Below are 26033 nucleotides of genomic sequence, written 5' to 3' on the forward strand. Positions count from 1 at the left end.
GTGTGTGTTTTAGAGAGAGAGGGAGAGAGGGAGAGAGGGAGAGAGGGAGAGAGGGAGAGAGGGATTAGACGTTATGTATACATAGTAATAATGGCTAGGAGGAGTAGAGACCTTTTAGAGGTGACAGAAGAGGAAGGCTAATTTATCACAGACAATTAAGGTAATTTATAGCCAGTTCAAAAGGAAGCAAGCAAAGTAAAGTGTGCTGCTCCTGTGAGCAATAAATCCCCTGTTACAGTTCCCATATTTTCTATTGCTTTGACCCTCTCAAATATCCTTCCAAGATATTCATCTCCTCTTCCTTCTAACTAGAGATTGTGAGAGGCTTTTTGGGTTGGAGACCACAGGAGAGTTCAAAATGGAGGTGAGCCGCTTGCAGAGGAGGTATATTGATCTCATATCAACCCTCTTTCGTGAGGTATGTAAGGCTAAAAAATTCTTCTTTTCTTTGCTTTCAACTTTTATGGCCTCTTTTATGAGCTCAGATTTGATTTTGTCTTTGTTGTTCTCTGTTGATTGAAGGGAATTCTTGATACCCAGTTCACACAGCTGCAGCAACTGCAAGATGAGAGCAATCCTGACTTTGTCTTTGAGGTTGCCTCTCTTTTTTTTGGAGATTCTGAGAAACTACTCAATGAACTGAGCAGGACCCTGTGAGTAATCTGATCTCTCTCTCTCTCTCTCTCTGTGTGTGTGTGTGTGTGTGGTGTGTGTTTGTTGCATTCATCTCATATGATATGATTTTGGGCTTCCTTCTATTTGGTGTATCTGTAAAGGGATCAGCATGTTGTGGATTTCAACAAAATTGATGCCCAAGTCCACCAGCTCAAAGGAAGCAGTGCAAGGTTATTAAGAGTAACATTGCCATTTTTCTATGTGATCTTGTTTCTCATAATCTTTTCAAATTTGTTTTAATGGTACCAATCTTTAACATAAGCAATGCAATACTTGGCATATAAGAAACAGTGTAGGTGCACATAGAGTTACAAATGTCTGCTTAGCCTTCCGCAGCTGCTGCAATGAGAGTAACGTAGAAGGGTAAACTCTGGAATCTTGAAGTTAAAGTCTTATTAATCAACCTATTAATACTATTAACTACTACTAACAGACAAGCAAACAACACTTGTGCAGATGTCTCAATTACCTGCAGCAACTTAAACAAGAGTATTACCTTGTGAAGAACAAGCTTGAAGCTCTATTCAGGGTATGAGAGAATCTTCCATTAAATCTCTCTTTATCTACAAACTTTGCCCCTCTAAATCTGGTTCAGTTTTTGTTCTTCTGGATGTATTGCAGCTGGAGCAGCAGATTCTTGCAGCTGGTGGGTCAGTTCCAATTATGTAGTGATGGTAATTGCAATTAAAAAAAGAGGGTGCTTTCTTCCTTTTGCCGACTAATCATGAAGCCTTTCACTTTGTCCACATGATGTGAGACCTAACAGAGACTAAGGAGCTTCTTTTCAATGTTGGTTCTCTATGCTTTTTTGTTGCTTTTTTGACAGTTCAGTTCCATATCTGATCTACAGAAGTAGCGACTGTGAATTTTTCAACTACCTAGTTTGCAACTGTGTGCTTTGGTAGTGCTAACTTCTTGCTCTTTGATTGTTCACGAGATGTGATACAAGGCTTATTGCTCTCAACTTCTTTTTATCAGTCCACTGTATGCAAACACAGTTAGCAGTCATATGAGTCCAATAAGGCTGAAAAGAGATCCCATTTGTTAGTTTGCAACTTTAATAAACTCAGTGCTCTGGATTTCATTTTTATAATTGAATCTCTTGGTTTAGCTAAACCACACCAATCATTTCTCTAAAATTGTTTAGTACAAGGAGTAATCTTTACAAAAGATACAAACCATAGGAGCTCTTTATAAAATTCCTAACCACTGGAGATGATTCAGTATTTATCCTTTTCTCATTCGGCAGTTACCAGAAATTAGAATATGTGTGTGTGTGTGTGTGTGGAATTTATGCTCTTTCACCCACACTACCAAATAAACTCTAGGTGATGCAGGCAAGGGCTTGCTTCCTTAATGGGTAAATAATTTGTCAATGGCAATTTGGTAACTTGCTGCCTATGATTAAATTAAACATTAATGTCATGTATTCTTTTGACCATTGTTGAGAAAATGTGGGGCTTGATTTGGAAATAGTGAATGCATAGTTGAAATCATTATATTGCAACAATGTAGAGTGTTAACTGAAAATTTGTTTTCCTCTTTCTCTATTGTATCTGAATTTCTGAAGCTTATTGACACTACTTGCTTCTATAAATCATGTTAATCACCATAACACTTGTTCAGCATAGCAAGCAACTGACAAGATAAGAAGGATATTCTTCATCAGTTCTTCGATAATGCAATAAATTTTGACTAGGATTTGTTGATACACCCTCATGCTTACAAAGAACTCTACAAAAACTCCACTGGAGAATGCCTAATGATAATTTTGCATTGTTTCAAGTGAAATGAAGCACTATTCACTCTGTGCATCACATCCATGGGAATTATTTGATTCATGCATAATCACCTCGCGACGCGATGAATTTTACAAAATGAAACTGGACAGGGAAAAAAATAATAATGCTTACCTGGTATATTGATCGTTCAAAGATTCTTTAGGTCCGATTAGCGCACCGAGGACCAAGAATGAGACTGGAAATTGTAGGCTAACATAGCATGGAATAAAAGTCAAGAAAATGATCTCTTATTTTGATTGCAATCAGTTAGTATGCAACTGAACAACAATGAGAACAATAGGCAAGTTCTTATTATGCCTTATTCAGGAACTGTATTCCACATCTTCTTCTGTTCATCAAAACTTGCAATGACAGCAGACTGTTTCCTGTTACCTAGTAAATTTGCAAAATGAGTGTAATAGGCTCGACTACTAAAATCATCTAATATCTTCACCAATCTTCCGTTTGCCTGACTGATGGAAATCTGACCATCTTTTCTTCTATCATTACTGGCGACGACAGTAATTGGTTTTAATTGCATTTCTGGTTTAAGATTTGAATCCTGAACCAAGAGTACTGCACCAAGGAGTTCTCCCAAAAATATGTCCTGGAAATGCGCAGAGTTGGTGGTCAATAAATGATAAACTAAAGATGAAAGTTAGAAAAAGAAGAAGTAGAATTAAATATCTTCAACCTTAAAAATCTTTAGATTACTTCTATTTGCAATTGAAACACATAAGAAGCTTGTCTTGCATGCAAATGATAGCAAGTAAATGCTGGAAACTATATTGCCTACCATATGGTGGTACACTTGGTGCTTTGTTTGCAGTTTGTGCAACAATGTCAGCAAGCGATATGCAAAACTGGATTCAGGAGTCGTGCGACTAAGCTTTAGAGTTTGGCGAATCACCCTAAATGAAGTCGCTTTACGCTGAGCACTAAGAGGAATGAGGGTGATATCTAGATCAGATTCTAGGACTGTCTTTGCCGCCAGGGGATCAAGGAAGAAGTTGAACTCAGCATACTCGTTGGATGGAACGGTAAACACGTTTCCTTTTTCACCGTGTCTGTCGATGAGATGGCCACCAACTATATAAACCTTCTGCAGTCAAAGAAAACAAAGTGAATATATTGAAACAATTACACTAACATCAACTGAGAATGAGGAGGTAACCGACCTCTATCATTGAACTGGAATTCTTGTCTGAGAGAATGATATTGGCCAAGTTAGTAAGAGGTCCATTTGTTAGGAGAGTTATCTTGTCGGTAGGATTGCTTTTCGCCACAATGGATTGCCATACTTCGAATGCCAATGGCTGCCTTAGTTCAGGATGATCAGTATCTCTGGGGGCTCCAAATTTCACTGAATTTTCACCTGTATACCTGCCCAGAAATTGAAGTAGTTTGTTATAACATCGTCGTACTCATATACGAGCAAAACCAAATCAAAATAATTTGCTTTACTTGGAAAGGGTCAGGATGGATGGAATAACTAAAATTTTGCTGATGGAGCTACTCTTTGAAGCTCAAAAAAAAAAAAAAACAGAGGAAAGGATTTCATTTCAAACAAGTGGCAGAATTAAAGTATTATACTATCATTCACCCACAAGGACCTACTATTGAATGTCAAATAGTAACAGAAAACTGTTCTGCATTACAAAAAAAGGTGCTCTAGAACTTATTCAATTCATAGTAATAATGGATAGCTTTTGCAAACTCAAGTTACATCCCTAGAATATTCCTAGACATTTATCTCTAAAATATAACAAATAATAAAACACTAAAAAGACAAATGAAAGATCACTGATCATCATTTTAATATATCTTGGACAAGAGGTTCTACAAGAATCTAAGACTGGAATTTTGAAACAAAAAGAAAAACAGTCATTAGAACTATTACTTTCTGGAAAAACGAGATATAAATAAATTAGATGTAGCAGCATGTACATGCATAAACTCCAGAAACTTAATAAATTGATCAAGAAACAACATGATAACATGTAGACATATTCTTGTTACTATGACTACAAAAGTTATTGAAGAAGATATACCTTCTGGGACTTCTAGGCAAAGTCCGCGCGAGTCCATAAAGTGTGTCGGAGTCGAGGAGTCCACCACTACCTTGTGGAATAGCATTAACATACTTGCAGCCTAAAGATGGAGTGCCAAGTGCAGTAAAACTCCCAAGGCCGACTGGAATATCATCACGGCCCATCATATGCAGAATGTCGTAAATGATATCTATTGTTGCAGCATTAGCCCAACCATTGCCACTGACCAGTATTCCCTACAGAAGAACAGAAGCGTATCGTAAAATTGACCTAAATGCATATGTCGATCCACCGACTGATTCATAATGATTTTGATATGAGATATCAAACTGGAAAGCCTCTACCTTGAGATCTATTATTTCCACAGGTGCTTTTAGTAGGTATATGAGGGCAAGAAAGTCCCCAGCACTCATATCCATGTCAAAGACAACAGACTTTCCCCTAGTTGCATTCGTCAAATCAGGTTTGTAGAGAATCTCCCTGTAATATCGAAACTGTGTAGAAAGGTTAAAACGCCCAGACTGTGAAGGGAGATTTAAAACCTGCATCCATCAGTGAGAAAGTTGAGAAAAGGGTCAAATAATAGACATAGAAAAAGAAGATTCCGTAAATTCTAATCCTTCATAGAGGGACTCATGCATTTAAGATCAAAACTGAAGCATTGCATTCTAAAGATGTCACTAAATGTAAGGTACAGAGGTACACACTTTAAGAAATTTAAATATCTAATTTGTTTTGACTAATCACTTCCAATTTTCAGATACGAAAAAGTTCATCAGAGTTGGAGTATGCTGGTTTGACAATATGCTTGTGATGGTCTACCAGTTGTGAATAGATTGTTTTGCAGGTTTAGTATGTCTTCAAGTCCCTTGTTAAACCTCAAGAATAGACTGTTCCTCATAAACCAGACAGAATCATATTCTCCTATTTCCACATAATATGGTTGTATTATACTATAGGCACACCAGCAACTAGAAGCTTGTAGGCAGGTATACAGGAATAAAGGAAAATCAAAACTTTTACCTCCAGAAAGTTTTTGAAAAATTCTCTATCAAGTGGGCTGTTAACATCTTCGTTAGATTTTGCTTTACTTGCAACAAGAACATGAACTGCTTCTGGACCTGATACTTCCTTTGTGTATGCATCCTGGTTGCAAGATTATAACTTGAATTATCGTCAATAAAATATTATTACAAAATTAACAGATACAAATAGGTAGATATCTTATGAGATAATATTTAGGTTTTTATTATTGCATGTTGACCTAGTTTCTTCGCAAAATAATTTTGATTCCTCATAAAGTCGTCATGTTCTCAAAAGGTTTGACATGTACACATGAGATGCAAGGTTTAATCTAGTTACTCTAAAGATATAAAAGTACCTCACATTTTCCTTTCTTGCCTTCCTTCACAAAGCAAAACGGATCCTGAAGCCCAGTTTGAACATGACCGCTATGTACTCCATCAATTTGTAAATTGAACTTCGGAATTGCACGTCCGTCAAAAAAAGGGTTCGAGCCGTCGTGTATACCATATGGCTTGTTAGAGGTAACTACTGTTATATTCAAGTATTCCATCTCAGCAAATTCATTTTCACCCTGATGATCATGGCCATTGCGCATGATTGAGAGGGCTACACCAGACATAAAAGAGTCCCACATGAAATAGCTCTGTATTGGATCAAAGTAACAACATCAATCATCAATAAAAGTGTTATGATAGCAAAAGGAACTACACTAAAGTGGCAATTCTTTGCACTCAGGGAAGCTTATACATATGTGAGGAAGTCATCTAAAGATTTACCGTATAGAATTGATTATCGAACCAAGTATCGCGGGTAATTTTCAATGACTGGAAGCAGTATTGCGCCTCATATGTGTGCTGTTGTTCTTGGAACGCCATAAAGAAATCCTTGTTTATCGGGATTGTATTGGTTGCATCAAGTGGGACAAGGGTTATCGGAATGCCTGAATGGAATACCTTTACGAAACAGAATAGATATCAGACAAGTCCAAATCCTTTTCTGCAGTAAGTAGAACAGCAATGCTGACTCAACTACTATATGAATTTGCAGGAGCACAGGAAGAATCAACAACATTTAAAAAGAAAACTGAAAACTGAGGGTATAAAAGCCAAGGGCAGATCTGTATAGGTGAATAGAACTTGCTTACTCCATTTATGATTTATTTGTGGACATGGTGTATATATGTTATAAGTGCAAGTATAGATTTACAGTGTAATCCTATTCATATACCTGATAGGCAGCAAATGGATCTCCAAATATGTTGAACTCTGCATACGGATTGCTAGTATATCCAGTAAACATGTTACCATGATCACCGCATTGTCCAGGCGTGCAAGAAGTGGTAGCATTCTTGGGACAGCAACCTGTAGGGTTTTTCGATCTTACTCCACCACCCATAACATAAATATGCTCAACATTTCCTTTCAACTGTGGATTAGTCATAAGAAAAAGAGCAAAATTTGTGTGTGATCCAATGATGAAAACGGTAGTAGGGCCTGCAGATATTGTGTCTATTATCACTTGTTGTGCTGTGGGTTGCTGAAGAGGGATATATCTCCGATTGCCCTGTTTCCCATGGACAAAGCACTACTGATCATACGACTGAAGATTCCGAAAGATGCAAAGCATAATTCACCTAAAAGAAACTGAGGATGTACCAATAATTCATACAAATATGGACTAGGTGAAAACGACTGTCTTGCTTCAGGATTTGAATTCTAGTCATGTCTAGTGCGATATAAACAAATCAAAGAAGGAAAAGAAGAAAGCCCATACAAACTATAGAATTGAGACACACCGGAAAAGAGTTTTATCTGCTAGATAACTGGTTGACCCAAAAAAGATTAAACTGTCATCTAAACCAACAATATGTGGCATTGCTTAATTTCTTACCGGAAGACTTGAAGTATTTCACTATTTCTCAGCACCGGAGCTCGAATCTATTGATAGTTCTTATCTTGAAAACAAACACATCCAGAGAATATATATCACCACACAATATCTAGAACTCTATACCTGTGGAAGAAAGCTCCTTCGAATTCCATAATTAGTGTCAATATCCAATCGCCCACCAGAACCTATTGGAATCGCTTGTCTATATCTGCAATCCGCTGCTGTTGACATTCCCTACAAGATATTAAGGTATTAGCATTGAAAGTTCTAAGCAGAAATCAAACAAGTTATAAGCACATTAAAAATATATATATATAAACTAGGGCAATTTGAATTAGAAAATCCATTTGAATTTAAGTCGATAGTTTTCTATACCTGCTCAATGAGAGGATGATATCCACCAACATTTGGGTATATAATACCATCATCTGATATTCCACCATCCCCTCCAACTCCAACAGGGATGTCATCGCGATTCATCATGTATAAAATATCATATAACTGATTGACAGCATGCCCAGCATCGGTCCATGCATTGGCATTAATAGTAACTGCCTGTCATCAAGCGAAATTGCGATTTTTATTGAAGTGCTTCGTTGAATCCAAAAAAGCATTAAAAACATAAAAAGAAACAAAACCAAAACCAAGACCTTGAGATCAAACTCTGATCGGTTCTGCTTCAAGAGATACAGAAGGGCAAAGAAATCGTCCGTATCAACATCAGTGTCCAAAAGAATCCGCCGCGGCTCTTTGGCCTCGGCGACGAAGAATCCCAACACCACCACAAGAACCCACCATTGCAACCCCCTCCTCCTCATCATCATCTTCGTCATAGAACAGGAATACTTACAGAGAGGCAGAGAGGACTGTGGATAGGTGTGGAAAGTTGCAGTTATATCATACCCAAAGAAAAGAAAAACACAACCACATTGATCAGAGAGAGATATTAATGGCAGGAAGAATAAAGAAGTAATTGAGTATAAGTCCATGACTCCGATCCAGTTTTGTCGGCTCGACTAAACCGCGACGACCATGGGGAAGATTCGCTGCTCCCGATTACTACTAGGTTGAGGCTTATCATCACATTGTCAACGTAATGAGGGGTTGAGGCGCCAAAAGAGTCCTTTGCGGTTGGTGGGATAGCTTATTTTAGACGCATTAAATATTGAGTCGCCCTCCAATTACACTTTATTTTGACTCGCCGTACTCAGAAATCTAACCCCCTCCTTATTCACCAAAGGATGCATACCAATACTAATATAACTATTCTAATATCTTATAATAATAATAATAAACTATTATAATGATTAGTTATATTATTATATTAATATCTAATATTTATATTTGATGTGACGTAAGATTTGAACGGTGGTCTAGAAAATAAGGGAAAAGGAAAGGAAAGAATTATTAAAGTGATATCTTTTAATATAAAATTATTAAATAGAAGAGGAGATAAGAGACTTGTATAGACATAAATAATTGTTTACATACTATATTATAATAAAAAGACTTATACTAAACTAAATTTGTTATTATTCGATAATTGAGTGAGGAGTTTTTGGACAAACTTATATTTTGTTTATTCAAATAGACCACATCTCAAATTAAGTCTATGGCATTGTAGTCATAGATAAAACGCTGATAAATTTAACATTTTAACTTTAGATAAAAATATTAAAAATTTATTATAAAATGCTTAATTATAGAGCACTTTATGTTTATTTTTCAAAGTATCTCCCTATTCAAACTTTTTCCAAACTAGTGTGACATTAGAATTATTGTCTTAGATAATAATTTTCGATGGATTAATTAATTTTCTAATACACTAAAACTTTATTAGAAAAATTATTAGACAACAATTTCTTTCTATAAAAAAAACCCTTTTAGAAAGAAGATTTTTATGTAAATAGCTTTCTAAGAAGGCGATTTATATATAAATCGCTTTCAGGAAAGCGATTTATACCATATAAATTAAAATATAAAAAATTAAAATTAAAATTTGGTAGAGCCATGGTCCTATTTTATAATTTCTGAGCCCAATTGGTTGAGGATAATTACTACATCATTCTATCTTATAGATTTTTTTTCATATCATTATAATAACATATTTGATGATTAAAATGAATAATTGAATGTAAAGTTTTTTTTTTTTTTACCCACCGTATAGTTGTGATAATCTAATTTTTTTTTTTTAAATTTTACTCTATTAAAAAACTAATTAATTATTAAAAATCAATGTGCGACTGCGCTGTTGTAATAGTTTAGAAAAATAGTTTTCGACAGTATTCTGCTTTGAAAAGTATTTTCAAATCTTAGTAGCACTTTGGTCAAAAACTCTTATCTAAACCACTCCTTACTGTACCATATGGAACGATGTATGTGGACGTCAAAGTACAACCTTCTTACTGGTCAGAAATCATACAAACGTTTTGTCTCACCAATGGCATATAGAGCAATTAAATTTGGTTATATATATATATATATATATTACCATTGTATAGTTTGGACAAAATTAATTTGCTCCTCAGAGACTTTTTCTTTTAACACAATCTCTGGAGTCATTCTCTAAACTTTCTCAGCCGTTCATATGTATTACGGGGGTTTATTTTTAAACCAGTTAGTACATTAAATTAGTTTAGTATATTCGTGAATTTAAGTTCTGGATAGAGAAGGGTGAGATGTCAAAGATGCCTTTTGTGCGATATTTTGTTTTCTTCCCACACCCCCCCACTTATTTTGTCTTTCTTTAGCTTTATTTATTGGCTACACACATCAGCCAACAAAGTTCCAGTCAATGTCCTCTTTAAAATTCCTTCAGTCTTTTCTTTTTGGTAGTTTTATTCATTCTAACTAAGTTCTATATATTGGGGCAACAAGGAATAATATAAACATCAAGCCTAGAGAATCGTATAAGATCTAAATAACATTCAAAATATACAAATATAATAGTCAGCAAAAGATCCAAGTAGACAACAACATTTTGCCCAATCATTGTAGGGATTTCGCCTTTATACAAAAGATTTAAAGCACAACTGCTTCCTGCTGCACCTCTTTGTTTCAAGGAAAAGAAAGAAAGAAAACTGCATCCTGCACCTCATTAGCTAGATGTTATACTTGGCCTCTATTAGATTGGCAAGAGAAGAAAGTCATAACTTTATGAAGCTGCTTTAATGGGGAAAATGAAATTGAAAGTGAATATTCATTTCTCAATACATATTGCACAAGACAATAATTGCCATAACTAATTACCTCATCAAACACTTCTAAATTATGCTAAACCCTACAAACTTATGACTCCTTCCTTGCACTCTCAACTGAGTCACTCCCATGAACAATATTCCTGCACAAGAATCAAATGAGCACTGAATCAAAGTATTACAAAATGTTGCCATGTAGTTTGGACTAAATTTTAAATTACCCACCTAAAATTCTCTGGCTACCGTTATATGCCCCTTATTGTTTAGAGTAATATAAAACTATTAACTTTCCGATATAAAAAAAAATATCAAAAAGGAAATTATTTTTTAATATTACAATGTCAAAATTGTACTTCTCCTTTTATTAATTTTACTCATCGTATCATAGTCTTCAAATTAATAATAAAATGCACTGTTAACCTCTTATACCTTCTCTTATCTAAAGATTACAAGCTTCAGTTCTAATTATTATCTAACTATCACAATATGCATCCTTTTAATATATGATTATTAAATACAAAATTTCACTCATCCTAAAAATATAGTAGAAGATTTATATTTACTCGAGCAATAAAATTATTAATATCACAGGGGTATTATGATAATATATACTTTCTTTGTTAAGTTTAGATGAAATTTTTTTTAATAGTTTCATATCAATCTAAATTACAAGGCGACAAAGTAATACAATTATAAAACTTTAAGAAAATAATTTAATTTTAGAGATAGCCACTGGAGAAAAATTGCTATTGTGCTCTTCCCTCCTCCATTTCATCAACCAAACATGACCTCCAGGCTCCAACTCTCCAGTTAATGAACAAATTTAGTCAAAATAAGAATCATCCTACTTGTGTGTGTGTGGATAAGATGCAGAACAAGGATACCATGTGATCTTGTCAACGAGAGGCGTCCACCTTGGTGTGTGTGGATAAGGTAGAAACAATCATCAATCCACTATAGATGGGGCCTGACCTCCAGCCCAGCACTGGGGCACTAACCTCTTCCTTGTACCAGATAAAAGCAAAAGAAATTATTTCACTTATAAAGAACTCTCTCTAACTATTACCCATTTTCTTAAAGTACACTTTTTAACCTGTTTTAGATATATGCAGAACTTCTAAACTATTAAAAACATTATATACTCCTAACACCGTTAATAAAAAAAAAAACAAAACAATAGCATAAATATCATTCTAATACAGATATAAAGAGTATATTAGTATATTCTTTTCTTAAAAAATTAAAAGAGATTTCTAATAGTTCAAAATGCCTATTTGTATCAAAAAAAGTTATTTAAGAGTGCATATAAAAATGATCAATAGTTTAGGACAGTGATCCAATCGATATGCGTACTATTTGCATTTATAATCCCCACCTGATCTCATTAGCTTGAGTCCTGTGATACTTAAGCACCCAAAACTTCGTATTATCTGCAATGGAATATGCAAGCAGATAAGGCCAACAAAATTAAAAATAGAAAATAAAACTTTTTCCTTATGTACAGCATGTTTCCAAAGATGTTTAATTTTGCAACTAGATTAACACCAACCAAAGTCTAGAGAACACACAAGTTTTTGCTCAAAGAAGCATATGGGAGCATTGATAGTATTTCTTGCATTTGATGGGATCCTTTACCTGGCGCACACGACAAAGCCCAAGAACCATATCGTCTATCAACAATCATCTTTTGGCTTTATTCCAAAAAAAAAAAACAATCATCTTTTGGCTTTATGAAATGATTGGGTTTCTTCTACTTTCTCCCACGCCACTTTCTATGTTGGGAAGGCTCTTTTATGTGACGGTAGGAGAGAGATGGAAAAATTAAGTGAGCTCATTGGTGTTCTAACCCAATGATCATCACGTAAGAAAGAAACCGCCTAAAAGATAACTGACTTTACTTTCTGGTAGAAAGAATCAACCAAGGCCTTTCGGCAAGTTGGATAAGAAAGATGCTGATGATTGATAAGGATTTTTCCTTTATCTTTTTTAAGGGAAATGGTGTTTTAGTTAAACCAAAATCCAAAATCTGGGGAGAAGACTGGGCAGATAGCACTAGAAGCCTGATTTGGCTCACAAGTCACAATGGAATTGAACTCACAAATGAGAAGTTTCATTTAGCTAACTTGGAAAATAGCATACCTCCAGTGTCTTGAGTGTACTAATACTAAACCCATTCAGAGTTACATAAGCGATCTAATTCAATAAAGTTACTAATAGAAACACTTCCTGGGGAATATAGGGTTCTTTTTATTTATGAGTTAAACTAATTTAGGTGCTCAAAGGAAATTGTGCATATATGCAAGCAGTTTCATCAGGATTCCTAAATCATCTTCTACTCTATTTAGATGCTTTCAACACATAAACAGGTGCCATAGCTACCATAGCAGAACCTGATTAATTACATATCAATCACTCTAGATACTCTTAACCTATGATGCCATTCAGGACAAGCAGAATGCCTGAAGATAATAATGGTAATGCGAAATTGAGCTTTATCATAGAACGTCGAGAAATTGAGATACCAAGTACCAAAATTTTCGCAAACTTCTCAAAGAATTAATTTGCCAGCTACAGGTGAGCACAACTATTCCATGGACAGATTGAGCACACCATTTATATATCTTCAAATACAAACCCATTTTCTAGTAAATCAGTTAAACATCAGTTTGCTTTCGTTAGCCGTGGCCCATGCAAGAAAAAGACATGCCTGAACACAGTTCTAATCTAGCTCAGGGTTTTCTTGAATTGAATTTATCTTCTCACCATATTAACACTAAAAATTCTAGTTTTTGACATTCAGCTGAACTATGCTTTTATCCTATGGGAGATAATGTTGATTATGTCATTATAAAGCATGTGTCGACAGGATCTAGGGCTGACATCTGTAGACAAGAAAAAGAGAGGCAATCTTAATTCCCACCTTAGCTTTCCTAAAGGAAGCATTTGGTCCCATCCTAAAAAAGGAGTGGCTAGCTCTAGATCTGCTGAAAATAGGACACAAAAGTTTGAAAAGTGTTCCTACAACAAACAAATAACTATTTAACTCAACTAGTGCCTATTACTAAAATCCAATTCTCGTCACTTTTAAATATGTTGAACATCTTGCATGAACAATTATTGTGTCTCATGAAAAAATGAAGGTTCTTATTGATTATCTTTCTTAGAATGGTTTATGGTAATGAAGTATGTATAAAGAAAAAAGCTTCGCATATTGATATAATTCTGTGAAAAATTTATATAAACCTCACGTATCAATCCTTCTTGTTACATGGTTCATCCTATCAGCTGATCAATATCCATGTAAGACTGAACCCACTCCTCATATCTGTGGTCATGCTTGATAGATATCAAAAATATAGACATGCTGTTTATACACGAACAAAAGTCAAAAAGATATAATCCCTAGATCCTATAAGTATCCTAATGTTGAGAGGACTACCAAGCACCATGAGAAATTCCACATGCCAAATGACAGATGCATGACAAACTTATTGATATGAAATAAACCAAAGAGGTAAGAGCTTTATGCAAACTTCTTAATCTCGCTAAAATTGGAATCCCATTTGTACGAAGCTATTTCCCCCCAATGATACAAGTTGAGCATGGATATATATGCTAGCATGTTAATAAACTTATGATTTTTCATGTTGATCCATTGATTGGCAATGTTCTATGACTACAATTACATACAAAGAAGCAAGAAAAAGACTCAATTAAACAAATGTGAAACTCTTTTTCTAATTAAATGCCTTCCAACCCATCACAGGAAAAGGATGTTACCTGGAGCAGTTCCAGCACAAGAAATTTAATTAGTAATCTCAAACAACAAAATCTCAATATGAATGCTGTGATTCAAAACATAGCATATTGTGCTTGTTCCTCTTAATGATTAGTTGTACAGAAAATGTTTTACCTAAGTAAAAGAAACTTCAAGTAAAATTTGGATTTCAGGTGAAAACGATCATATTTATCAAGAGTGCTTGATATTTCCTCTATAGATAGAGGGATCCATGTCAACAGTAAAATACAAATAGACTACAAGTATGTGTAGCACTCATGGTTTGAAGTTTCAGTTCCAATTTCAATTTTGGCTCCATTAAAAGTCTAAATATTTCAGTCAATTACAGTTCTAGTTTCTTTGTGTCAATTTTTGACTTTCTTTAAAAAATAGTCCTATTTATCTTATTTTTTCAATGCATTACAAAAGACCTAATAGCATACAAGCAATGAGGTTTTTAGTTAGGTAATTTTTAATTCATGTCCAAATCCAGCTCAAAATCTAAAACATACTTCCAAAAATATTGTTATAAGGACACTTTCAGTTGGATGCTGGTTTTGCCGGAAGTTTTGGTTCTGATAGGACCGAAACGTAAAATATTTCAGTGAAACATCTCAGTTTCAGACAGAACGTCAAACCATGGTCCCACTCATTATGTGTAATGCTAATTCAAATCATGCAAAATGTTAAGAATGTTCCACAGATCAAATTATTAACTAGTTAAAGCAAACCACGAGACCTGCTGAGGATAAAATGTTAATTAATAAATTTAGTCATCGCATCTAATCATCTATTTGAATCTATGCGCCAATCAAGCATAAATATTGGTCACACATAATGAGCAGATAAATAAGATGACCATTTTATTAAGGTCGTAACCACACCTTGATTTTTTGTGGAACAGAAATTTCTAATTCCGTACACAACAAACATAGAAAAAAGTCTATAGAGTAACTTTCTTAGACTGCTAATATGCTCAATCTCTTCTTTTTTGTTTCTCACTAGTATGAAACACTAACTCATAAGCCACAACCATTGAAATAGAGCTAAAGTTAGGCCATTTCATAGATTCCTAACTTGCAACTAATACTTTTAGTGGATTTCTACTAACACAAATGGAGTTGTAAATCTGCAAGATGTGAAATTGCAGATATTTCTGCATCTTTTTTCCCCTTTTCATCAATGAAAAATCTCTCTGTTCCTGGCATTGAGAGGCGACATCTCAGATTAGGCACTCCAGCAAACATTTTTCTTCGGTAACAATTCCTAACTCACAAACGATTTATTAAACCACCAGTTTGACACATCAAACGAGAGTACAATTGAGAACGAATCAACTATCAAAAGAACATCTGAAAGAATAAAGCACGTATTCTAAGAGCCACATTACAATTGCGAAAGAGAAGAAAAATAAAAGTGACACAAAACCTGGTCACTTCCTCAGGATCCGACGAGTGGCAGCGACGGCCGCCTTCAGATCGCTAAAGGATCCCGAATCAGACTCGTCGTGGATCCATCCCACGGATTTCTGCGCCTCAAGGACGAACTGCGAGATCCCTGAAACATAGATGGGCAAATCATTGTGAGATCGGAAGAAAGAAGAGATGGAAGCAGAGAGAAGGGAAAAGATTTGAGGGGATTCTGGGACCTTCTTGGACGGTTTGGCGCTTCTCACGGATCTCGTGGACGGTGGCGGAGAGCTTCCAGTAGAGGGGTCGGCCAACGTAGAACGCGAGGAGGAGGAGAGCGACGGCGACAGCGAGGCGGAGAGAAACCCTGGCAGCGGTGGAAGCCATGACCGAGCTCGCTGACTTGTATGGGGGGACGAGAGTGGAGCTTCGAGATGGGCGGTGCCAAAGAAGGCGAAGTTAGTCGGTGCGACGGTGCCGCTGCCCGCCCGAGTCTCGCTACGTAACGCTTAAATTGTTTCTTCCGTGAATAAGAAAATATAAAAGAATGAAAATATTACCAACATTGTTGAGGCCCAAAGCCAGCCCGATATTTTGGGTGAGGCATGGCCCGGTCCAACCAAGACCCAACCCCAATTCCCGAACCTATTCCTCGTGGCGTTTATCTCACATCTAACCATCCAAAAGTACCGACCGTAGACATCTCTCACTCCGCCGCCCAAGGTCTCCGCCATGGGGAGGTCGCGGCTGCTGCTGCTTCTACTGCGGCGTCGCCACTCCTACCACCACTCCTTCTGCCTCCTCCCATCCCTCAAAACTCTAACCAACTCCTCTTCCCTTCTTCGCCGCTTCTCCACCACCACGTCCTCTGGCCCATCCTCCCGCCTCCGTCTCCTCTTCGAGAACCCTGCAACCCCCGCTTCATCTGCTGAAACCGAAGACGACGACTCCGTCCTCTCTGAAGTCTCCGCCCTCGCCGGCGACCTCCTCGCCGCCTCCGATCCCTCCGATCTCGCCCCCATCCTCGAATCTCGAGGCGCCGCGGTGCTCCTCCGCCGCTCCCCCGATGGCTCCGCCTCCCTCCTCCTCCTCTCCCTCCTCAAACCCCGCCCCCTCCTCGCCCTCGAGGTCTTCAGCTGGAGGCGGAAGCTCGCGGACTCGGAGATGCCGTTACTTCCCGAGGAGTACGCCAAGGCCATCACTTTCGCTGGCCGCGCTCGTGACGTCGACCTCGCCGCCGACCTCTTCGCCGAGTCGATCTCCGCCTTCGCCGAGCCCTGCCTCTACAACGCCCTCATGTCCGCTTACATGTACAACGGCCTCACCAAGAAGTGCGTCACCGTGTTCGACGACCTCCGATGCGACCCCCGCTGCGCGCCTACCATCGTCACCTACAACATCCTCCTCTCCCTCTTCGGGCGCTCCCTCCTCATCAACCACATGGAGGCCGTACTCCGCGGGGTCGACGAGGCCGGGATCCCGCGCACCCTCGAGACCTACAACACGGTGATCGCCGCGTATGTGACCGCGTGGACATGGGACCGGATGGAGCAGACATTCAAGGCGATGGAGGACGGGCCGGTGAAGCCGGACGTGAGCACGCATTTGCTTATGCTGCGCGGATACGCGCATTCTGGTAATTTGGAGAAAATGGAGAAGGCGTATGAGCTGGTGCGAGAGCATGTCAATGATCGAGAGGCGCCTTTGATAAGGGCAATGATTTGTGCCTACTGCAAGAGCTCCGATGCCGATAGGGTCCGGAAAATTGAGAGATTGATGGAGTACATTAGCGATGACGAGTACAGGCCGTGGCTCAATGTGCTTCTGATCAAGGTCTATGCACAGGATGGTTTGGTAGAGAAGATGGAGAGGCTTATAAGCGAAGCACTTCAGCGGAGCACCACAGTCACTACTGTGGGCGTGATGCGTTCTATTATCTCGAGTTACTTCCGGTGCGCTGCGGTGGACCGGCTTGCAGGGTTCATCAGACAGGCGGAATATGCCGGGTGGAGGCTGTGTCGATCGCTGTATCATTGCAAAATGGTGATGTATGGACAGCAGAACAGATTGGCAGAAATGCATGGTGTCCTGGATGAGATGGAAAATTATAGATTTGAAAGAACGAAGAAGACATTTTTGATCATGCACAAGGCGTATTTGAACGTTGGGCGGAGGATAGAAGCTGAGACGATTCGTGGGATGATGTGGAAGCATGGATTTGCAAGCGATGAGGATTGTTTCATTTCTTAGCTTGCAAAATGGAGAAGCCTCTGCGGATGTGATAATTTATCTTTGTGTTCAGTTGGGAGGAATCCTAATGAGATAACTCAGGTAATTTTATTCATAAAATATTTGAACATATGTTGTTCTTGTCAGTATTCTCTGCTCTTCTACATATATTCGATCTTCTTTTTCATATTTGCAAGGGAAAATACTGGAATATAATGAGTATCTCCTTCTTGCTTAATTGTATATTTCTCCAATATCTGTTAAGCTTGATAATTAACCTGACACTGATTTTTCTTTTGATTATTAAGTCGTAATGCTCTGGTAGGAATGAAGATGTTCAAAGACACTTTGATTTCCTTTTCCTCGCACAGATATCTTCTTCAAAATGCACAACCTTCTGTATTTTCTTTCACCCTGTTTTATTCATAAAGTTGCATTGGACACACACTTTCTTTTTCCTCCTGTTCTTTGTTTTGGATAGCTTGGTCTAGGAGTAACCTTGCTTCCTTTCATCGCCTCACCCTTCCTCTATCAGTGGATGGCATTACAGAAAAACTTCTTTTTCCTCCTCTATTTTGGTCAATTAGCATTGTCTGTCACTTCCCCTTCTCATTTCTATTATCCTTGTGGCCACAATATGCATCTCTAGGGCTATGTTTGACTACTCCCTCAGGGTAAGGAGGATTAGTCATCCACTCGTCCCTAGGCTTATCTTTTAGGAGTACACATCAGTAAGATTCTTAGTCCCACCGGCCCTTTCATCATCAGATATTTGTTTTAATCTGGACTAGCCATGGGATAAGCAAATGAAGTCGGGAACTTCTCATATGGTGTTGCTTCTAAACAAGAATATTAGCCGTGCAAGAACTCATAGAAATACCTTTGAAAGTTTCTAACTGAAATTTTGAAAGCATAATATCCTGATCCGAAAAATTAGAAAGCATCAAATTGCATTTGCAATTCATTGGAAACTAGAGATGTTTTTTTGACAAAATTGGAAAATAGAGATTGCTCGGCAATAATTTCATTGATTGGTCTCTAGTGAGATGACTCTTTCAATCTTGATGAAGCTTTAGCCTAGCACCATGACAAGAATTGATTATTTATAGTGTTCCTTGATTATCTTATAATGTGAGTGAAATTATGTTCAAACTTCAAACATGTTGTTAATCTCCTGTGGTGACAAATGCAGTAGCAGAACTTTTGACAAAGTTATATCCTATCTTTATGCTGGAAATTACATAAAAGCTATCTTTCTACTATTGTACCTCTTGATAAATAAAGTATTCGCTTACAGGTTTTAGGATTTCATGATCCACTTGGAGCACAAAGCAAATATGTCTTCATAGATGATGAAGAATGTTACCGGACTTCAAGCTAGACTCTTGGCAAAGAAGATAGAGTTTTCTTCGCTTCTGTTATCCGCACGCAGAGGTTGATATGATTTGACAAGCTGGAGTTTGACTAATGCCAATAACTTTTGGTGAAATTTTCCCATACAAAGATGCTGACTAGAGTCAAGAGACGTTGTTCTAGATGCTGTAGAACCTAATAAAGCTAGTTATGAGAATTTTGGGGAGGTCCTCTTGCAAAATGCAGAAAACTGCATCAGCCAAAATCTTTAGATCTTGCTGAAGTACAAAAGCTTATGTAACATTGTGGTGCAATAATACACCATCAAAAAAGTGCAACGCTAACTTATAATGAAATATTCAAGAATTAGAGCTCCTGATTGTATCATCTAATAGCAGATGACATGAAACAGAGAACGAGGCTCAAGAGAACCAAGAAGAAATGCAGTTATAGGCTTTATTGTAATATTAGATGCAATGTGGTCTCAATTTTTTGTGTAATGCTTATGGTTCACGTAGTTATCCCTTGATTTCAATTTCTGAGATCAACTTTCTCAGTGCATGTGGCACTTCTTTTTTTTCTTTTTATTCTTATCAAATGTTTACAATTTCATATTGAGAAATGAGCATGTTATAATAGGTTCTACGTTGATAATACTTTGTTCAGTTCACAACTTCTTTTGGGCTGGGCCCAAAACGTTTGGGCTTAGAGGCTAACCTTTTTTCTACGAGAGCTGAGGTCGGAAACAATAACCCGTGGCTCGCGATGGATTAGTCGCTCCAGGTCAGGTCTGGCCCCTCATGGTCAGGCTGCGGCATCTGCTGCTCCTGAGGCGCTGCTTCTCCTTCCTCCGCCTCCCTGAAACCCTAGCTCTCTCCTCCCCTTCCCTTCTCCGCCACTCCTCCTCCTCCTCTTCCGACGGTTCCTTATCGGATCTCCGCGACCTCATCCACTTACTCCCCAAGAAACCTTCCTCCTCCTCGTCCCATAGTGTTACATGCGGAAGCTCCACCGCCGACCACCTCCTCTCAGCCGTATCCTCCCTAGCTGAGGATCTCTTCACCGCCCCCGAGCCGTCCGATCCCTCCCCCATCCTCGAATCCCGAGGCGCCGCCACCTTCCTCCGCCTCTCCCCCGACGGTTCCGCCTCCCTCCACCTCCTCTCCCTCCTCAAATCCCGCCCTCTCCTCGCCCTCGAGGTCCTCCTCCTCTTCTCTCTTCATCTAAAGGTGATGCTTTGGAAACTCTTGGAAGCTCTCTCACTCTGCTTCTCCCTATAGGTTTTCAGCTGGAGAAGGAACCTCGCAGACTCTGGGATCCCGCTTCATCCGGAGGAGTTCGCCGCTGCCATCGCCCTCGCCGGCCGTGCCCGCAACATCTCCCTTGCCACGGACCTCTTCAACGAAGCCATCGTGGACGCTCCCAAGACCTGCCTATATAACGCCCTCATGACCGCTTACATGTACAACGGCCACATTTTGAAGACGATCGCTGTGTTCGACGATCTGGAGCGGGATACCAGTTGCCAACCCACCATTGTCTCCTATAATATCCTCCTCTCACTCTATGGCCGCCACACGCTGGTAGACAAAATGGAGTCCGTCCTCCATGCCGTAGATGAGTCCGGGATCCCGCGAACCGTTGACACATACAACATTGTGATCACTGGTTATCTGATTGGTAAGATGTGGGATAGGATGGAGAATACGTTTAGAGAGATGGAGGAGGGCACCGTGAAGCCAGAAGTGAGCACCCGCCTTCTTATGCTGCGTGGGTATGCTTTTGCTGGCAATTTGGAGAAGATGGAGAGAGTGTATGAAACGGTGCGAGAGGAGGTTAAGAGCCGTGAAAGGGCATTGATCCGAGCGATGATATGTGCATATTGCAAGAGTAGAGATCCTGATAGGATTCTGAAGATTGAGGAACTGAGTAAGTTGATGAACGAAGATGAATACAGGCCGTGGCTCCATGTGCTTCTAATCAGGGTTTACGCACAAGAGGGTATGGTGGACATGATGGAACAACTTATATTTCAGGCATTTCAAAGGAAAACGGAGGTCACAACATTGCGTGTCGTGCGGTCGATCTTAGCAACGTATTTCCAGCTTAATGCAGTTGACCGGCTTGGTAGGTTCATTAGGCAGGCGGAGGAAGCTGGGTGGAGGCTATGCCGAGATTTATATCATTGCAAGATGGTGCTTCATTCACGGCAGAATCAGTTGGTGGAGATGCATGGTGTTCTTGATGAGATGGAGAATTATATGGTTGGTCGGGATAAACGAACACTCCTGATCATGTATAAGGCATATTGCAATGCTGGAAGGAGGTTGGAAGCAGAGACGGTGCTTGGAATGATGTGGAAGCATGGGTTCACTTTTCCCCAGGATGCTTTCATTTCTTAACTTCTGAGTGAAGACTGCTATTTGGGATTTTCCATAGTAGCTTCTATCTGCCTGAAGGGGCAACCAAAAGTTCCCTTTGAAAAAGGAACATTCACTCGGTGAGTTCCTAGCATATATTTCAACTTGAGTTCTTTAGATTGCTGTCTTTTCAATTTGAAACTCCATAGCTATATACCAATGCAGAAGTGAAGAAAACTAAGGCTCATAAGTATGCTGACATGAACTATCGAATTTGAACTCTACATACCTCATATATATATATATATATATATATAATTTATTTTATACGATTCCCCTTTTTAGTATGTGGCAAGTTTTACCACCTATTTTATATTCTTTTCTTTTCCTGTAACATGCTTATGGAGATAGATACCAAAAAGAATTACTAGTGGGAGGATTGATAGAAAATAAGAAAATGACATTGTTTCAGTTGATTTTGGTCAGCATATAGAATTAGTTTACAAGCATTCCTCAAGGATACATTATGTTCGAATTAGAATCCAGCTTCTCATTTGGATCTTCAAGTTGTCGGGTCTCTGTATGGCCTCACAGTACGGGGGTCCGCTGATCACATCTAGTGTGTAAGAAGCCTCACCAGGGACCAGCAGTGTGACCGGCTTGGGAGGGCTAACTATTTTAGTGGAGACTGATCGTAGTGATTTGTTAATAAGTTTTTTGCAGGGACTTCCCTTTTCCTATAAAACAGATGTCATTGTGATAAGTGATTTCCTTTTACTTAGCCTGTTACATATATCATGGGGAATACAATTTCTTCTCTTTTCAATATAAACATGAATACTTTCCATAAGGAAGTCAGATAGTCTGGGAAAAGTTGTCTTTCAGTTTAACTGTCTTCTTTCTAGACTGACATAAATAGTTCCTTATACTGTAGTTGCAATGCAAGTTTTATCTTCCACTGATGAAAAGATGTCTTTAAACCAGCTTGGAAATGTGCATACTGACATACTCGATAGGTACATAGCCTAAATTTTGGTTGTCATCTCATTCATTTGTTAAGAGTAGTTTAAGGTCCAGCACATGACTGAATAGATATTTAAGCTCAATGCAACTTTTTGTTTAATATCAAAAAGCAACTCTTACTCCCTCGTTTCATCTGGCATCCACATCAAGTGCCTCCAAAATTGGGTGTTCTTGTACTTTATGAATTAATATGGGCAGTAGATGACTTGCACAAAAAGGGAAAATCAGGTGTTACTTCGGTGATGAAAGATAGCTGTTGTGGAGTAATATACTAGGTTCTCTTCTCTTATAATAGTGAACAATACATATGGATGACTAATGTGAGTTAGGCCAAAGATTTTTCATATGTATTCTTCACTTTTAGAAATAATTATTCATAAATATATGTGTGTGTGCAGTTGTGCACTCACTTGCGCACATGCATTGTGTGTTAATATATTCAGTATTTGGAGAAAAAAAATTTAACTCCTCTTTATCCACACATTTGCCTCAGATTGGATTTTCTTTAGAAAAGAAAAAAACTTTTCTAACTGCCTTTACCCAATCCCGAGTCAAATATGAAATACAGGGTTCAAAAAGTGTTAAATATTGTACCAAATATATGCCATAAGTGCACTAGTCTAATTTATAGGTTTCTATAAGTATATGTGTGTGTACATGTATACAAGTGCTTGCATTTTCATCTTCACCTGTGTTACATAAGTACCAAGATATTTGCTTTGCATATGCGGTTTGCATGTGTTTTGCTGTATCAAAACAGAAACGCCAAAATGCTGAAGTTTACGTCTCTTTTCTCAGTGAATTTTGGAAGAAGCTTTTGAGGCCTGCTATTTTCAAGGATCTTTTGGCTGTTGCGTCGCTTATTGAATACAGATGAGTGGCCCAGAAGGTTGATCAAATAAGAAAGGTAGCTAACAGCTTCGAGCATGATAACGCTATTTGTTGCAACAGCAGGACAGAAGTTTGTTTCCCATGAAATCAAGCAAAGTTACCCAAAAGCATAAAGAGTAGCAGCTATCAGGAAGCAACAGCAGATTTATGGACAACAGACAGCCTCTATTTCGTTCCGAAAATGTCAACATCTAGTGCTTTTGCCACATCACAGCTTTCCTGAAATGTCAGCACTGCAGTTTGATGTCCAAGTTCTCTCTCGTTCTCCAAAATTACAGTAAGGATGGGGATGGATCTATGGATCTTTCCCTGGCTTATGGTTTGTTGCATCCACTACGTAAACATATACTACCTAGCTGATAAGTAGCTTAGCAATCTGTGTACTATTATTGGTAATAACATACAAGACCTTTTGTTTGCTGCGATGAGACACATCAAGAATGCTGCTAAGAGTTGCCAGTTGTATGAATTCATCTATGTTTACTTTGGAAGAGACTTACGCTCAATTATTTCTTCCTTTTATCTGTGTTTTGTATGCATAAAAATATATCTTCTCATCCAGAGAACATTGTTAAGTCTGAACGCTGAAATGCTTGTATCTTGTAAAAGAACGTTTTTTAAAAAAAAGGTGAGAACTTAATAGGGTTTCATTAAATTCTGATGTTGATGGGATTCGAATTTTGGTACTCATGAACATGAATTTTTATATCCCATTGGCTCTTGTCTTACAGAAATAAATGGCCAGAAAGGTGCATATAGTCTTTTCCACTGAGAATTTATTAGGTACTTCATTTTTTTTTTTTAAATTTTGGAACAATTAGAAATTTGATATTTAGAGCAAAAAAAAAGAGAACCTTTGTTGTTAACCCTGTCTTCTTTTCTTGTTAGAAAAAACTTGTAGGCGAGATATATTATTAATTTCAATCAGATAGATATGTCAACTCCAACACACAAAGGAAAAAAAAGAGGAAAAGATGGTTTAAATAAGTAACCAAAATTTAAAATATATATATATATAATATTAAGCCAAAATAGCACATAGAAAATAAAGCGAAAAAAAAATTATGCACCAGCACCAAGCTGCTACACCAACAAATATTCTGTTTATCTTTCTACACTTCCTCGTATGCCCAGGATATTTATTTTCCTTCTTGTTCTAGGAAGACCCAAGAGATGATCACCATCACATTATTCCACACTAGTATTCCAACTGTTGGATAATTTGGCAGCTAGTCGACCACTGCCCAAGTACCACCAAGTGCAGGGACTTCCTGCACTCCGAGCTGCAGACAATCTCCTTCCATCACCAAGTACTTCTTCTCACTGGCATCTCTCGTCTTAATCTATATATGCACTTGCATAACCAAACAAAATTGCAAGAAGGATTAGAAGTCCTTCCTTTCTTGTCAGAGATCATTAAGGAAAGTTGAGTACCAACTTGTAAGAACAGCGTCCCACATTTCTTCCATTATTTTAGATTGCACTGTTCATCCTTTCTTTCGTCCACTCTTCTTCTTGCTGGAATCCAAATCGCTGCTAATTTCCAGCAGACGTCGTTAATTGAATGGTTTGTATTGGAAATATATATACACACGTAGATGCATCTTGCAGTAATTTGATTGAGCAATAAATAGAGTTGAAAGGAGAAAATAGTTGAAGTTGGGCATTCTTATTCTATCTTTGATCCCTTCAAAAATAAAAATAAAAAAAGTTCACAAATCGTAGGACATCTCAATAATCCTTTACCTAATATCTACTGTTTCTTGAAAAAAATAAAATCACTTCCTCTCAATTCTTAAGCTAGCTGTGGACTTTTCACACACAATCCTCTCAAAATTTTCATATAGTCCTATAATTTAATGCATATATATTCTTGTTGCCGTGGATTATGTGTCGACGATCGACTTTATTTAATCGAAAGGGAGAATAAGAAGAACAATTGGAAAAGAATTTTCAGACGAAACTTGCTTCAATAATTGAATTCTCAATTTGACCTAATCGAACTTAGTGCAAAAATCAAACTGATGATATATGAGAAGCAGGAAAGGCAAGACATGCTTGATGCGACATTCAACCTTTTTCTTTGAGAACCCTTTTACTGCTTTGCCGAGATGATTTCTCCAATCGCTCCGGTTGTGTTTTGAACTCACCAACCACATCTAGATGGATGAATACACCAATCATTGAACACCATTACTCCCATCAGTCTCTTCTTCCTTTTGTTTTCTTATCACCAGTTACCAGTTCAAAAGATGTTATAACCGTGGGTCAAATAAAGTAGGAAGAAAGCATTGTAGATTAGCGTCACAAAAGTAAACTAGTTTGTATGTGAATGGGCACCAATCTTCTAATTTCTGATGCTTATACTTC

General features: G+C 38.0%; 5 protein-coding genes across 14 annotated transcripts; 3 read left to right on the forward strand and 2 right to left on the reverse strand.

Moving 5' to 3' along the window:
* On the forward strand, window positions 1–1652 carry LOC140764996 (histidine-containing phosphotransfer protein 1). Of its 3 annotated transcripts, XM_073103900.1 has the most exons (7): window positions 1–160; window positions 313–418; window positions 523–653; window positions 777–845; window positions 961–1038; window positions 1132–1204; window positions 1297–1652. In XM_073103900.1, the coding sequence occupies exons 2-7, from the start codon at window positions 359–361 to the stop codon at window positions 1342–1344; spliced, it is 459 nt and encodes a 152-aa protein (XP_072960001.1). In that variant the 5' UTR covers window positions 1–160; window positions 313–358; the 3' UTR covers window positions 1345–1652. The 3 variants fall into 3 exon arrangements, with proteins under 3 accessions (XP_072960001.1, XP_072960000.1, XP_072960002.1); XM_073103899.1 differs by having other exon boundaries at window positions 6–418; XM_073103901.1 differs by having other exon boundaries at window positions 9–418; window positions 967–1038.
* Window positions 1653–2751: 1099 nt separating this feature from the next.
* Window positions 2752–8548, reverse strand: LOC140765690 (nucleoside hydrolase 3-like). 2 transcript variants are annotated; one of them, XM_073104893.1, is made up of 12 exons: window positions 8074–8548; window positions 7799–7978; window positions 7547–7657; window positions 6761–7096; window positions 6310–6486; window positions 5889–6176; window positions 5531–5653; window positions 4852–5049; window positions 4508–4743; window positions 3635–3839; window positions 3253–3555; window positions 2752–3063 (listed from the first exon to the last, which is right to left on the reverse strand). In XM_073104893.1, the coding sequence occupies exons 1-12, from the start codon at window positions 8410–8412 to the stop codon at window positions 2776–2778; spliced, it is 2784 nt and encodes a 927-aa protein (XP_072960994.1). In that variant the 5' UTR covers window positions 8413–8548; the 3' UTR covers window positions 2752–2775. The 2 variants fall into 2 exon arrangements, with proteins under 2 accessions (XP_072960994.1, XP_072960993.1); XM_073104892.1 differs by having other exon boundaries at window positions 3253–3558; window positions 8074–8547.
* Window positions 8549–10520: 1972 nt separating this feature from the next.
* On the reverse strand, window positions 10521–16329 carry LOC140766154 (uncharacterized). Of its 7 annotated transcripts, none has more exons than XR_012105290.1 (5): window positions 16047–16329; window positions 15827–15955; window positions 11996–12050; window positions 11505–11624; window positions 10521–10763 (listed from the first exon to the last, which is right to left on the reverse strand). XR_012105290.1 is itself a non-coding variant. In XM_073105606.1 (3 exons), the coding sequence occupies exons 1-2, from the start codon at window positions 16192–16194 to the stop codon at window positions 15831–15833; spliced, it is 273 nt and encodes a 90-aa protein (XP_072961707.1). In that variant the 5' UTR covers window positions 16195–16329; the 3' UTR covers window positions 14010–14400; window positions 15827–15830. The 7 variants fall into 7 exon arrangements, 2 of the variants coding, with proteins under 2 accessions (XP_072961707.1, XP_072961708.1); XR_012105293.1 differs by adding an exon at window positions 13864–13945 and having other exon boundaries at window positions 10521–11624; XR_012105291.1 differs by lacking the exon at window positions 11505–11624.
* Window positions 16330–16409: 80 nt separating this feature from the next.
* Window positions 16410–19931, forward strand: LOC140766153 (pentatricopeptide repeat-containing protein At2g30780-like). The gene is made up of 2 exons (XM_073105605.1): window positions 16410–18138; window positions 19334–19931. The coding sequence occupies exon 1, from the start codon at window positions 16540–16542 to the stop codon at window positions 18055–18057; it is 1518 nt and encodes a 505-aa protein (XP_072961706.1). The 5' UTR covers window positions 16410–16539; the 3' UTR covers window positions 18058–18138; window positions 19334–19931.
* A 114-nt stretch (window positions 19932–20045) lies between these two features.
* LOC140766152 (pentatricopeptide repeat-containing protein At2g30780-like) lies at window positions 20046–24172 on the forward strand. Its single transcript, XM_073105604.1, has 3 exons — window positions 20046–20588; window positions 20670–21889; window positions 23571–24172. The coding sequence occupies exons 1-2, from the start codon at window positions 20190–20192 to the stop codon at window positions 21789–21791; spliced, it is 1521 nt and encodes a 506-aa protein (XP_072961705.1). The 5' UTR covers window positions 20046–20189; the 3' UTR covers window positions 21792–21889; window positions 23571–24172.
* The last annotated feature ends 1861 nt before the right edge of the window (window positions 24173–26033 follow it).

The sequence above is a fragment of the Typha angustifolia genome, chromosome 8, assembly GCF_048772165.1.
Source record: "Typha angustifolia cultivar Huaian chromosome 8, ASM4877216v1, whole genome shotgun sequence".
Classification (NCBI taxonomy): domain Eukaryota; kingdom Viridiplantae; phylum Streptophyta; class Magnoliopsida; order Poales; family Typhaceae; genus Typha; species Typha angustifolia.